Below are 12,768 nucleotides of genomic sequence, written 5' to 3'. Positions count from 1 at the left end.
TTTGAATCCTTTTTTTTGAATTCCTTTTTTTTGTTTTTTGGGTGTTCTTACACCCTGCCCAAATCTTATGTTGAAGTTAAGAGGCATACTGAAGGTCTGTCATTCAAGTTGTTGATGGTAGCTAGTGTGTCTGGGAGTGATGGTTGTACTAATACACTTATCACATAAAAAAGAAGCATGTGTCACTTACAAAATCTGGGCCAATGAAGAAGGAAGGGGTCATGTTCAGTCCCAAATAGGAGCAACCATGTCCTGAGGGTTATACACGGATTTGGTTCAGAAGGAGCTAGAGAATCTCATATGTTTTAAAGTCATGGGGGTTATGAAATCAGTGTAACTTACAGCTGTCCATAGGTTTTTTCTTTTGAGTGGTCAGTGCCACAATCATTCAGCAGAGCACATTGATCTCATTGACTTTGGCAGAATTATAGAGGGTCTCTTTGCACGAACCATTGCTGAACAATTTATGTGACGTATTAATCATCTTTAGATAAGAGTATCCGGTCTGTGTATTTTTCTTGCAACCCAGTTTCTCCTCCATGGTTTTTTGTTGTTACTGGGTTTTTGTGTGAAATTTTAAAATTGAGCTGGTTTTATTTAATGCTTAGGATGCCAGTGTCCATTTGGAAGCGCTGTGAAGTGCTTCCACAGGCTGCCACATAGGAGTGCTCTGTAGCCTTCAGAGAGGGCAGAGCAGTGCCAGTCTCTATTTCCCCTTTCTGACTGCAGTTCTGGTTTGGAAATTGATTTGTCTTCATGGCAGCAAATCAAAATCAAGGCCCTATTTTTCTTTAATGTTCCAAATGCACATGTAAGAGGCAACAAGTGAACATTTTATTAGAAATTGGAATAATTGGTATAACTTACGAGGGTTGATGTGGCCATTTTATCCACTTCTAATAATCCCGTTGTGAGACTCTGTCTGTGCTGCTAGTATGGTAACTCAGATAAGTTGGTGGTGGGCTGAGGACAGTGTCTCTGCCACATTGGAGTCTGGGCTTCCCTGCCATGCATAGGGCGAACCCTGCTTGTGCCAGCCAGGCTGTGCCCCCTGGGGAGCCTCCACGTGCTCACACAGCCACCAGGAGAGAAGGACCCTCTCCATCCCACCCACTTCCCTCCCCACTTTAGTATGAATCACTGCTGTGATTCATCGTGTGTCTCCAAACTTTCCCAAATACCTAGAGAACACTAGAGCAGGATTTCCACATCTGCTCTGCCCTTCCCTGCAGGTCTGTGACACTGCATGCTCAACTTTCCCACATAGTAAATGGGAATTAATGCAGAGAAGTCCACGGCTGGATCTGACCAGCCAGCCCCTGCCCTCCCGTGTTAATCTGCCACTGTTCCTCCTATTTGCCCTGTGCAGCACAGCACTAGAGATGGATGTGCACACTGGAACCCCTGGTTAAGCCATTTCTTACTTCCCAACCATTGGTGTACTCAAATAATGACATTTAAAAGTGGTGTTTTAACTCCAGTAATTACCAGAGACATTTAATAGAGGGAGCCCATTCTTTTGGGCTCCTTTAAACACAAGCCTGTGAGGAATTCATGTTTTAATACAAGCCAGAGTGCACACAGAAAAATTTCAGCCATTCAGAGGTACAAAAAGCAGTGATCTTAGCCTGAAACAATTGCACTGAACTGAAGCATTACTCCCCTTTCTTAGATCTACTTTTAAGATCTCTGTCACAACAGCCCTTCAAACACATTTGATTGGGTTGAGGCTCATCACGCTGTCACCAACTCACTTTTCATTAGGCTGTTGCTCTCTGTTAGCCTAGCCAAGCAGAAGAACTCAAACACATGCACAAATTAAATCGACATCCAAACTTCACCAATATACAAAGCAATTTAAATGATATTCATTAGAGCGATGACAAGTCCTGATGAGGCTTTCAGGAGCGGAGTCCTTCAGCTTCTGCCGACTCGGTTTCATGGTCACTGAGGCGTAACTGCAGTGACTGTACCTCCAGTTTAGGGAAAAAAAGCTGAGAATGTGACTCTGCTTCCTGACACACCTACCTCATTCTCTGCACAGGTTTACATCTGAGCTCAGGCTTCAAGCTTTTCTCACAGTTCCTCACAGGCTTTATGTTACACACATGCTTTAGCAAATCCCCTTTCCCCACCATCTACAAACATGCCAATTAAAAAGAATTCCATTTTCAAGCCATTTCATTTCACTTGGCTAGAAAGGTCACTAACTCACAATTGCGATGGCTATAAACATATCCCCAGTTTCCTACCATGCACAATGAATGGGTATATTGAAGGTTAATAAAGAGGTATTTTTTATTGTTACTTTATACTGAAGTTTAAAAGTTACTCTCTCTCCATTTATATTTTTGATTCTCCCCATTTGTATTTTTGATACTAAAACAAAACAAATCGACACTGTCTTCTCCACAGGGAGTGCAATAGGGCTGACAGGTCTAATACAGGCTTTTACACAATGCCAAATCACTTGAAATTCATATCCCTTGCAACCAAATTCCTTACTTCAGGCATCAAGAGATAAGAAGTAAGAAAATTAGCTCGATATTTGCTTACAAAGTCCACTACACCACTTGCAAAGTTCAAGTGTGTCAGGGAAGAAACGCATATCCTTACCCTAATGTGACACTAAGAAACCCAGTGGGTGACGTGAAGGGCACACAAGCATTTTAGCTTAGGTGTGGAAGACATCCCTGTTAGTCATAAAGAGCTCCACTGTCAGCCCCAGCTCCTGGCTGATGGTGGAGCTTCTTGCTTTTTGCTTGCTCTACAACCTTTTTTTATTTCTTGAAACAGGCTAAGAATTTTAAACCCACTGTATACAGAAAATATCTTGTTATGTTGTTACTCAAGATTTAATTTTTTGGTATATCTGCCTTAGGTTGTGACTTTTAATTTCACTTTTTAAGTGCTCCCACAATAAAAAAATAGGCACACTGGTATGCAAGTATGGTTTGTAGTTGTGTATTTTCATTTCAATAAAGGTTATACATAAACTTGGTGAGTAGTCTGGACATATACATTTATCCCCAATAAGTCCATCTGATTTTAATTCTCTTAAAAGATTATTTAACCAGAAGTGCATTTCAAGCTATAAATAAGGCAAAGTGAACCAAGCAACAGCTGCTGAGGAAGTTAATGTGTCCCATGTACATGTCATAATATACTGCTGAAAAACAAACAAAACACTGCCCTGACACATAAGCTGGATACTAAGTATAAAGGAAAATTGATTTTACATGTAAAAAACAAATTTATGTACCACCACCACTGTATTTGTGTACATACAAGATAATGAATACAGCACATGAGCTACAGATTAGTAAAACTTAAGTCATCTTTTTCCTGCTGAACATTTAGTTAAAATGATTGCCCCAAACCAAGGCCTGAAAACAGATTGTAGCCTCACCGATCATTCCAGCGCTTTCAGACATGCACAATGATGTGTTAATACATAATTCTGCTCCATTCCGTAAATGACCCTGATTTTTCCTTCACTGGCAGAAAATTGACTTCTTATGCAAATACTCTTCAATGAGGGCTCTAGCATCATAGCCTTCAACATACACAAGCTTTTCATTATTATTGGATAATTACTGAGAACTCAACGCAAACAGCAGCCACTTCCAGATTCCGAGATGGTAGGACTATAGTTGTTCTCTCATTTACCTCAACAGGTCAGCCAAGGGCTGGGAGACACATTTGGCACAAAGTCCAAGGAGAAAAGAATTTACTGGAGTTTTTTGCTGGAGATTGTACGTATTTACTAGCAATACTCAAGGGAGGTACACATTTGTATTTCCACTGCTAAACTGGTACCTGTCCAGTCAAGTATTAAGAGCTATTTCATTCTTTGCTAAGAGAACAATCCAGTGACTTTTTAACAGCTGAGTCATCTTGAAACTCTTATTTTTTTCTATTTTGCTTCAGAAATTCTAGTTTCATGAGCATTCCCTGTATTTCCACAGGGAGCAGTGTGGGTAACAGACAACCTAGCAAAGCTCCAGTATATTCTTGTAACAAGAAGTTACCCAAACTAAGCAAACAAAAATAATTGTAATAATTTGGTGTTTTTCTAGGAAATACATACGGCTTTTGGGATGCATATTTTAAAATACAAAATTTATTAATTAAATTTAGCTTTGTTATCAGTTGCCTCTGTTCCACTTGCACCGGCTACTTCTTTTCTGTTGCAGCTGAAATAAGAACTTGCAAAATTAAAGAAAGAAGATTTTTCCCTTCAATATGTGCCAGTATGTTTTTAAATCTCAAAGTATAGCCAAATTTTTTGCTGTCATAAATTGCAGAGTCATATTTGTGTCTAGCTTTCTATAGCAAGGTACATAGCCACATTAAATGCGACAAATAATTCCATATCGCTAACACTAATCTGCCTTGGTTTGGACAAAAAATTGGGCATAGTGTTCACCACTAAAGCAACTGCATAATTAGAACAATATGCTTTCAATTTTAATACAAAAATAAAATGTAATGAAGATCCTAGAAAGATTTTGGTTTCAGAAACAGTTCCGGACACTAGCTTGAAAATCATATTTCAGTTAATTATAGATTTCTTACTCACTAAAACTTAAAGATACATCCACTGATTTTTTATTTTTTTTTTTGCTAAATGTTGACTCCAGCGAACAGCTCTCTAAGATCTGGCATATTGATTTCTTGTTGTGAAGTGAGCTGTTCAAGCTCCATTTAAGATTTTCATCTTGCATGTAGCCTTGAGCACATCATAGCACCATAAATTAGTTAAATTGCACATTTATCACAAATGTTATTTTAAGATACTGCGTAAATGTGATGGCTGGAAGATATACAGTATGCTGCAACAAGCCACTACTTGGGTGGGGTTAGACCAGGGTCACCTTTATACACCTGTGATTTAAAGGCTTCCCACCCCATCACAATTTCATTTTTAAACTCTTTCTTCAGGCATTTTGTTTTTGCTCTCACTCAATCTGCATATTTCTAAATAAAATATCCAATGCAAAGCAAAAGTCAGAATTCGGAGGCATATTTTAAAAGCCAGCATCCATACCTTCATGTTTGTCTAATAGGAAAAAAATTATCTTAACATAGCTAGGTTGGTGATTTGGTTAGCACTAATAGTTACCATGCCAATATACATATCAGCGTACGGAAGAAAAGAACATTATTCTAGTTCACTGATTCTCTAAATTCTTTATAATGTAAAATCACATTGGTATGCCAGTCCTCAAGGCTCTGAAATGCAAGCTGAACTTTATTTTAATAAATTTGGGATATGCAGATCCTGACTAGCCATTCATTTGCAAAGTTTCCAGCATATTTTAAAAACATACTAAAAAGTCATTTCTGGAGCATACTAACAGGTATGGTTGCTCCCTGAATTTCTACCTAGTCTATCTCCTCACTGCAGACTGAGACCTGGAGAAGTCAGGCCCAGGAACTGACTTTCCCAGATTAGGTGCAGTTCTATCATCAGTGGCATTTAGTGTTTGCAACCATTGACCCCTTGTCTGTATTTTAAGAACAAATAGAAGGAACACTGCAAAAGGCTCTGTAGTCATAGGCTCATAGAATGGTTTGGGTTGGAAGGGGCCTTAAAGCTCACAGAGTTCCAATCCCCCTGCCACGGGCAGGGACATCTTCCACTAGATCAGCCCTGTCCAACCAGGCCTTGAACACTGACAGGGATGGGGCAGCCACAGCTTCTCTGAGCAACCTGTGCCAGTGTCTCACCAACCTCACAGGGAAGAGCTTCGTCCTAACATCTAATCTAAATCTCCCCTCTGTCAGTTTAAAGCCATTCCTCCTTGTCTTGTCACTTGCCCTATAAAAAGTCCCTCTGTCTCCTGCATCCCAGATAAGAGTGTTGGGTACAGAGTTTTTAGCATTACTATTGTAAGTCAATGGTGCATCTTAAAAATACATTGATTGACAATATATGCAATAATCTGCCAGTCTCCTTATGTGTGAATTTCTGGTTTGCAACCAAATACTATATTTAAGCTGTTATAATTTTCAAAGGAGGAATTCTCTGCTGTAGAGGTAAAATGTTTGGCTGCATTTAGACTGAGATCATCTATTTGCAGGAAGTGTGGACAGCCACCCAGGAGGCTTCCTTAAAGCTGCCTCTCCCAACTAACTGAGAGGGACTCCTGGGATGGGACAGTCAACTGGCACAACAGCATGCTGCAGCTTTATTGCTGGAATTTGAGCTGAGGACATAAACATTGACACACAAATGACCTTAAAATCAGATACAACTGTGCCAAGAGGAGGAAAAAAACCAGAGCCCTCATCATTAATCCCATTCACTAGGTCTGCTTACCAGTATTTACTATTGGATGAACAGAACACTCAATTTTTGAAGATCTGGTGCTAGCCTTTACTATTACAGAGAAAGATGAAAATGAAAGGAAAGGGGAGAAAAAGGGAGTAGAAAGGGAGAGGAGAGGAAGAGGCAAGGGGAAAGGGAAGGGAAAGAGGCAAAGGGAAAGGGAAGGGAAAGAGGCAAGGGGAAGGGGAAGGGAAAAATGCAAGAGGAAGGGGAAGGGAAAGGGAAAGAGGAAAAGGCAAGGAGAACGGGACCAAAGATTTAATTAGTTGCTTACTGGAAGACAGTGGATTTTTTTTTTCCCCCTAAAGAAAGGAAACGCTGTATTTGCCATTCGGATGCTAGTTATTACTTGAGACATGATTAAGCGCTGTAGTGGTGGTTTTGATCCCATGTAACCATCTCCAGACTCTGAGGTCACCTGACTGGCAAAAGACATTATATACATGCACTATAATACAGGTGCTTTGGAGACGTAAATTGTTTTCAATAATTTTGACTGACTGACCTGTCAACCCCAGTAAAAGTCTGTCATTATCAAACATTCCCGCTTGTTTGTGTTTGTCTGGCATTTGTTTATTCATCTCCTTTTCCCCTCACTACCTGCTGCGAATGCTGTTCAACAGCACATAGGGCCATGAGAGGACTCACTTCAAAAACACAAAGTTGAAGTCAGTAGTCTCAGGTTCCTACTCGTGTCATTTGAAAATGCTGGGTAGATGGAGAGGGGTTTTCTAAGCCATGAAATACCCACCAGTGCAACTTGCAGACTCAATACACTCCGCGGGAAGGTGTGCGAGTAGCAGTATCCGCCTGGGTCTGAATACACAGCACAGCAGAACACCTATTTGCTTTGCCACACGTTGCTCATAAACCCCGTCCTCACAGTCAGCCTTACCTGATGTTTAAAAAGGAGTTATAATGCTCATTTATCTTTTCTGGGAGGAGAAAAAAAAAAAAAAAGTGTTAATGCAGCCTTTGAATAAGTGCTGCCCTGCTCTTTAAATGCTAAAGTTCACTAAAACTCCACTGATTTATGTGCAGCTTTTGACTGCCAGCACCTGGCAGATGAAGAAACCTACTCAAGCTTCAGTCATAAACAGATAGCATACAATTTAATTTTAATGTGCTCGTTAGTCGTAGCACATTTCAGACATAATTGTGAACGCAACACAAAATTATAGCAAAAAGACGATTTTAATGCTGCTGTAGAAAAAAAGGTTATATGAAGAGTCTTATAATGGTGCTTCATTGTCAACAACAAAACAGGGCACAGAGTGCATTACAGTGTCTGTGCTGTTTACATGCCAATATTTTATACGTAGATTCTCATATGGTGTCAGCTGTCAGTTACTTCTGCAAATTAACTGCCAAAAATGGAGACGAACAGAATCACTTAGTGTGATGGTAACCACGGGTTACCTTTCATATGCCTAAAGATAAAGCTGCAGTATGGAATCTTGGGAGAATAATTAGGCAGAACAAAACAGAAAGTTACCAATTGAAATAAAAAGGCATTCTACAATAGGAAATAACAACAAAGGGCGCTTATAAATAAGTAAAAGAGGTTATATCACAGAATGCCTCATAACTTTTTAAGCAAAGTATTACAGTACAAACATCTTAAAGGCTTTATCAATGTTTAGGAAATACAGTACAAGTTTTTCAAATAGATTTAACCCTTTGAGCACTGAGTTTATTTTGAATTTTTTCTTTTGTGTTTTTGTTTTTTTGTTTGGTTTTTTTTTTTTTGTTTGTTTGTTTTTTTTTTTTTACTAATAAATACCTTTAAAAGTCATGTTGTGCAAAACAGTTAGAATGCATGCCAGGAATGCAGTCCGTGGCTTCTGTTTCTTCAGATGGTTTAACAAAAAAAACCCAAATACAAACAAATGATAGCAACACTAATAAATATGTATAATTTAAACATGAACCTCTACTAATATAGATGTACTGTATAGCAAAACAAAACATACTTTGCTTTAAGAATAATGTTTCTGAATACTTTATAAATGCTATCTGTGGTATCTTTCATCTTATAATTTACAATGTTTGGATGTTAAAGGAAAAACCGTTGATCTAAAAAATGAAATATACATTATATATAGGTACAGTTTATACCTGGGTTTTATCAGGTACAGAACCCACTGTTGCTAAAAATGCTGAAGAAAAAAGAAAATGGCATTAACCACAATCACATTTTCCATAAGAGATTTTGAAATCTATACAATATATACATCTATGTTTCAATGTGAAAATTATGTTTTTAAATTTCAAGGTGTGAGACACCTCTGCATAAATGGAGGTTCATATTAGTAACCGGAACTAAGCTGGTAAGGGTTTAAAAAAACCATATCCACACATTTTTACCAAATTAATGCAAAAGTGCTTCAAAGTACTCAGAGGGCTAAAGATTATAGGGTGAGAAATACCAGCACACTTAGGTCACATGAAAAAAGTGCACCAGAATTAGTTATAAATGCGTAATTAAACTGTCAGTTAATGCATGCAGCTTGATGCATCAGAGGGATGCACAGCAACTAAATCCAATTTACACAAAATTCCAAACACTTACCACTGCATTTTAACCTTCATATTTTACCAGTAACAACAGCTGATTATGCACCTCTATTTAAACACTGTACAGTTATACAAAACAGTTCAGCCCAGAGCGACTCTGGAGTTAAAATAAGAACATGTGCCAAGAACTAAACAGTAGCTTTAAGGCGTCTTTGACAGTTTTCCTCAAAGCAAATTAGTTATTTTAATCAAAAGCAAATGCTACTGCTTCTCTAACTCCGAAACATACAGAAGATGATCCTCTGGTGACTTCCCATGTGTTTTGCTAAGATGAAGTTTAACAGCATGCTTGCTTGCAAAAGTCCTGTTACAAAGTTTGCACTGATAAGAAGTTCCGATATCTTCCTCTGGAGAGGATGTCACCAGTTTTTCCGACGGTGACTTTGCTTGTGCTATCTGACTGTTAATCTGATCACTGGACAGTTTGGACAAGTCTCTTAACCTGAAACCCAGATGTGATTCAAGATGACTGATATAAGTTGAAGGAGTTCTGATCTGTGAAGCACAGTCATTACAAAAGAACACTGGGTGCCCAGTGTCCAAATTTTTAAGGAACTTAGTTCCCCCCGTCCTTCGGAGCTGGTATTTCACATTGGCCAGCCAGTGGCTAATTGTGGTCATTGAAAGTCCTGTAAACCTGGAAATGTGCATTCTTTCTTGAGGGCTCAAGTCCGACATGATGTATTTACCCTCTGAAGTCTGCCGTAAACTAGCTGCAAACTGGGCCTGCAATATGAGCAAGTGCTGAGGGTTCCAGTTAGACTGACGTCCCTTCCTTTTTTGAGCTGGTGTACTCTCTTCTGGTTCCTCTATTGTGGTACCATCAATGTCAGATTTCTCAGATATGCTGGAAGGTGTGGAGGATTTTGATGTGTGACTTTCTGTCAGGTTCTTCAGCATATCAGATATATCTGACAAGGCATTCTCGCGTAGCGGCGAGTTTGACATGAATGACACGACTGCAGATGTCTTTGCTGTTGTCACTGTAGATGAAGAAGATGCAGAAGATGTCGATGTAGATGACAAAAGCGCTGAACCCAAAGAGCAGCTTTTGTCACTCTTGCCTTTCGTCAAATCTATGGGTTGGTCATTGCTGACATGATAAAAATAACGGTCTAAGTGGTCTGGCTTTTTGGATTGTAGAGGTGGGGTGGCCACTGCAGCCTTTTCTGCCAAACTGTTGCTCATTTTAAACAGCATGCTCATTGGATCCAAAGCAGGCAAAGATGGCTTTGCTGCCTTCCCAAGGTGAATATTCATGACAGACTGCAGTGCACTTAATGGATTTACAAATGGCTGTTCAGGAGGGTGGTCAGTAATGATAGCTGTGCTGCTACTTAAAGAACTTACAATAGACTTAACAGGCTCCTTCCCATTTTCCACAGATTCGACAGTTGGACTATCTTTGCAACCATCTCTCTGAGGGACTGGGCTGCTCTGCTGGCTTTTAAAGCCACCATCATTGGAGGACTCCATCTTAAGGGGTTCACTGACTTCACTACTGCATGGAGAAGGTGTTGCACGCTTCATTGGAGAAAGCTTTCCTTCAGGCTCTTTCACTTTTTCCTCTACTTTAGCCACCTTCTCAGTGACTTTCTTTACCAATTCTTCCATGGCGTGAAAGTTTGTTTTTGGCACAGGTGAGGTCTGGCTACTTGGAGGAGACACCAAGGGCTGGTTTTTAGTTGGAGATACTAGTTCATTGTTTCCAAACATAGGTTTTAATGGTGTGCTCTTCCCAGATGAGCCCAAAGACAGCTTCATCATATTGGGCAGCTGATAGGCAGCATGAATGCTGGGATAGCCACCCCAGCTTGGTGTGCCATTCTGGGCTTTGTTTATAGCTGATGTAACTGTGTTTTCTAAAGACTTCAATATATCTAATCCCCCCTTAGGGCTTTCTTCCAGGTCATTTTCAGTCAAGTAATGGTATTTTGAGGAGATATCATACTTCTCCTCATCTTCACTTGACTTTTCTTTGTCTTTCATTTTGTCATCAGCAATGCTTCTTTCTTTATCTACTTCTTTTTTTATTTCAACGTTTAATTTAGGGGAAACACTAGAAGGTGTATTGGATGGAGACGTAAAAGTGGTGGCAGCAAGGGGCACAGACTGGACTTTCTCATCTACTAAAGATGTTATTGTTGGGGTCACCGGGGCTTCTATAATTGGCTTCCCTTTTTTCATGGCAGAGTTAGTGACTTTAATAAAATGTCCTGTCACCATCATGTGAGCCGTGAGTTCCTGCAGAGTGTCATGCGAGCTTCCGCACTCCATGCACTTCAGAATTTGAGATTTCCTCGCCTCAAAGTGCCAGGCATAGCTGGCACCGTTCTGGTGACCATAGCGATTATTTGGCGTAATGTAGGGATTAGAATTCTTTTGAAGTGCATCATTGGTATCTGAGATTGTTGCTTTTGGTGTCCCACCTGTGGAATCTGGAGAACTTGGAAGTTCAAGCTCCAGTGATGCTTTCTTTCTAGTAGCTGGGATAATTTTTGCTGCTACAGGTGTAACAGGTTCCTTCAGAGGCACTTTTTGGTAGTGTTTTGTTTTGATCATATGAACACTCAAATCCTGAAGAGATTCAAATGAATGACCACAGTACATACACTTTAAAACTTTCTGGGCATCTTCTTTCCCTTCCATTTCAAGCAAAGAACGTTTACGAGGTTTGGACCATCTTTTGGGGTTATTGTTATCAGTTTCATGGTTGTCATCTCGATAATGTCCTGTTTCATTCATGTGCACTGTTAATTCTACTAAAGTATCATAGGCAGCACTGCAGTCTTTACACCGGAATTTACTGGCTCCAGTAAATATAGAGCCGTAAAGCTTACTGCTTTGTCTGTACAATTGAACTGTGCTAAAAAGACTTGGTTCAGGAAGAATTCTGCTCTGAGAAACTTGCTGCAGTGTTTTAGCCATAGCAGTCTGGTGCCAGTCAAAGCTGCCACTTCCACAACTGCTACTGCTGCTGCTGCTGCTGCTGCTACCATTGTTCTTTTCCGAAATCGGCTGGTGAAGGTTCAAATTGAGATTGGACCAGTAGGAATTGGAGAGGAAGTTATTATAGACAGCTTTCATTTGTTCTAAACTATCAGATACAGTAGAGTCTTCCAGTGGTATCGAGACCTCCTTGCTCTCTTCCTCATTTTTGATGGAGCTGCTCTCGAAGTCTGCCATGCGGTCACTTGTCTCACTGATATGTGACTCACTATCCATTTCATGGCTAGAAAATTCAGCTGCTGGAGAGTTTTGGTAGCTTTGGCAGTTCTTACTGAAGTCTTTTTCTGGACATGCGTATTTTGCTGAAGGCTCCCCATCAACTGCATTTTCATCAGGTTCCACATCTTCTTCCACCAGTGCTGCTGCTTTTAGTTCATCTGAAACATAGGCTATGGTGAAGAGAAGAAAATGCAAGTTAGTTTCTGCTGATCATACTTTTGCTTAAATGTTTTAGCCAAAGTAGTATACTTATTTGTAAAATTAAACAGTTAAAATTTAGTGTTTCTTCAGAGCAAGAAAAAAATCTGCTCTTCAAACATAATTTGCCACCTTATTCTTCTCAAGGGGCAACAGCTTGAAATTAAAACTAAATTTGAAATTAATGAAGCACATTCTGGAGGTGGCATTCATTTCTAAAGTAATAAATTACTTGTATCAACCTCAGAGACAGCAGTTCCTGTCTGTCAATTAATATGTCTTATGCTTCTCCTACCCCTAATGCATTTCTTAACAGACAGATTCACAATTTAAATTAAGCAAGCATTTTTTGCTCATTACAGATTTGAGATTCAATCTTTAATAAATACAGAGTACAACAAACACCAAAAATTTCTACAAAGTAAAAAAAT

General features: G+C 39.5%; 1 protein-coding gene across 1 annotated transcript in view; it reads right to left on the bottom strand.

Annotated features, from left to right (window-relative positions):
• Positions 1-1,464: 1,464 nt before the first annotated feature.
• Positions 1,465-12,768, bottom strand: part of TSHZ3 (teashirt zinc finger homeobox 3) — a 69,623-nt gene continuing 58,319 nt past the window's right edge. The window contains exon 2 of the mRNA XM_030470348.1: positions 1,465-12,309. Within this exon, the coding sequence (XP_030326208.1) occupies positions 9,113-12,309 (3,197 nt within the window). The 3' untranslated portion in view covers positions 1,465-9,112. The remainder of the gene's footprint in view (positions 12,310-12,768) is intronic.

Source organism: Strigops habroptila, chromosome Z, assembly GCF_004027225.2.
Source record: "Strigops habroptila isolate Jane chromosome Z, bStrHab1.2.pri, whole genome shotgun sequence".
NCBI lineage: Eukaryota > Metazoa > Chordata > Aves > Psittaciformes > Psittacidae > Strigops > Strigops habroptila.
The sequence above is the reverse complement of the archived record's forward strand: the minus strand, read 5'-3'. Positions and strand labels throughout refer to the sequence as shown.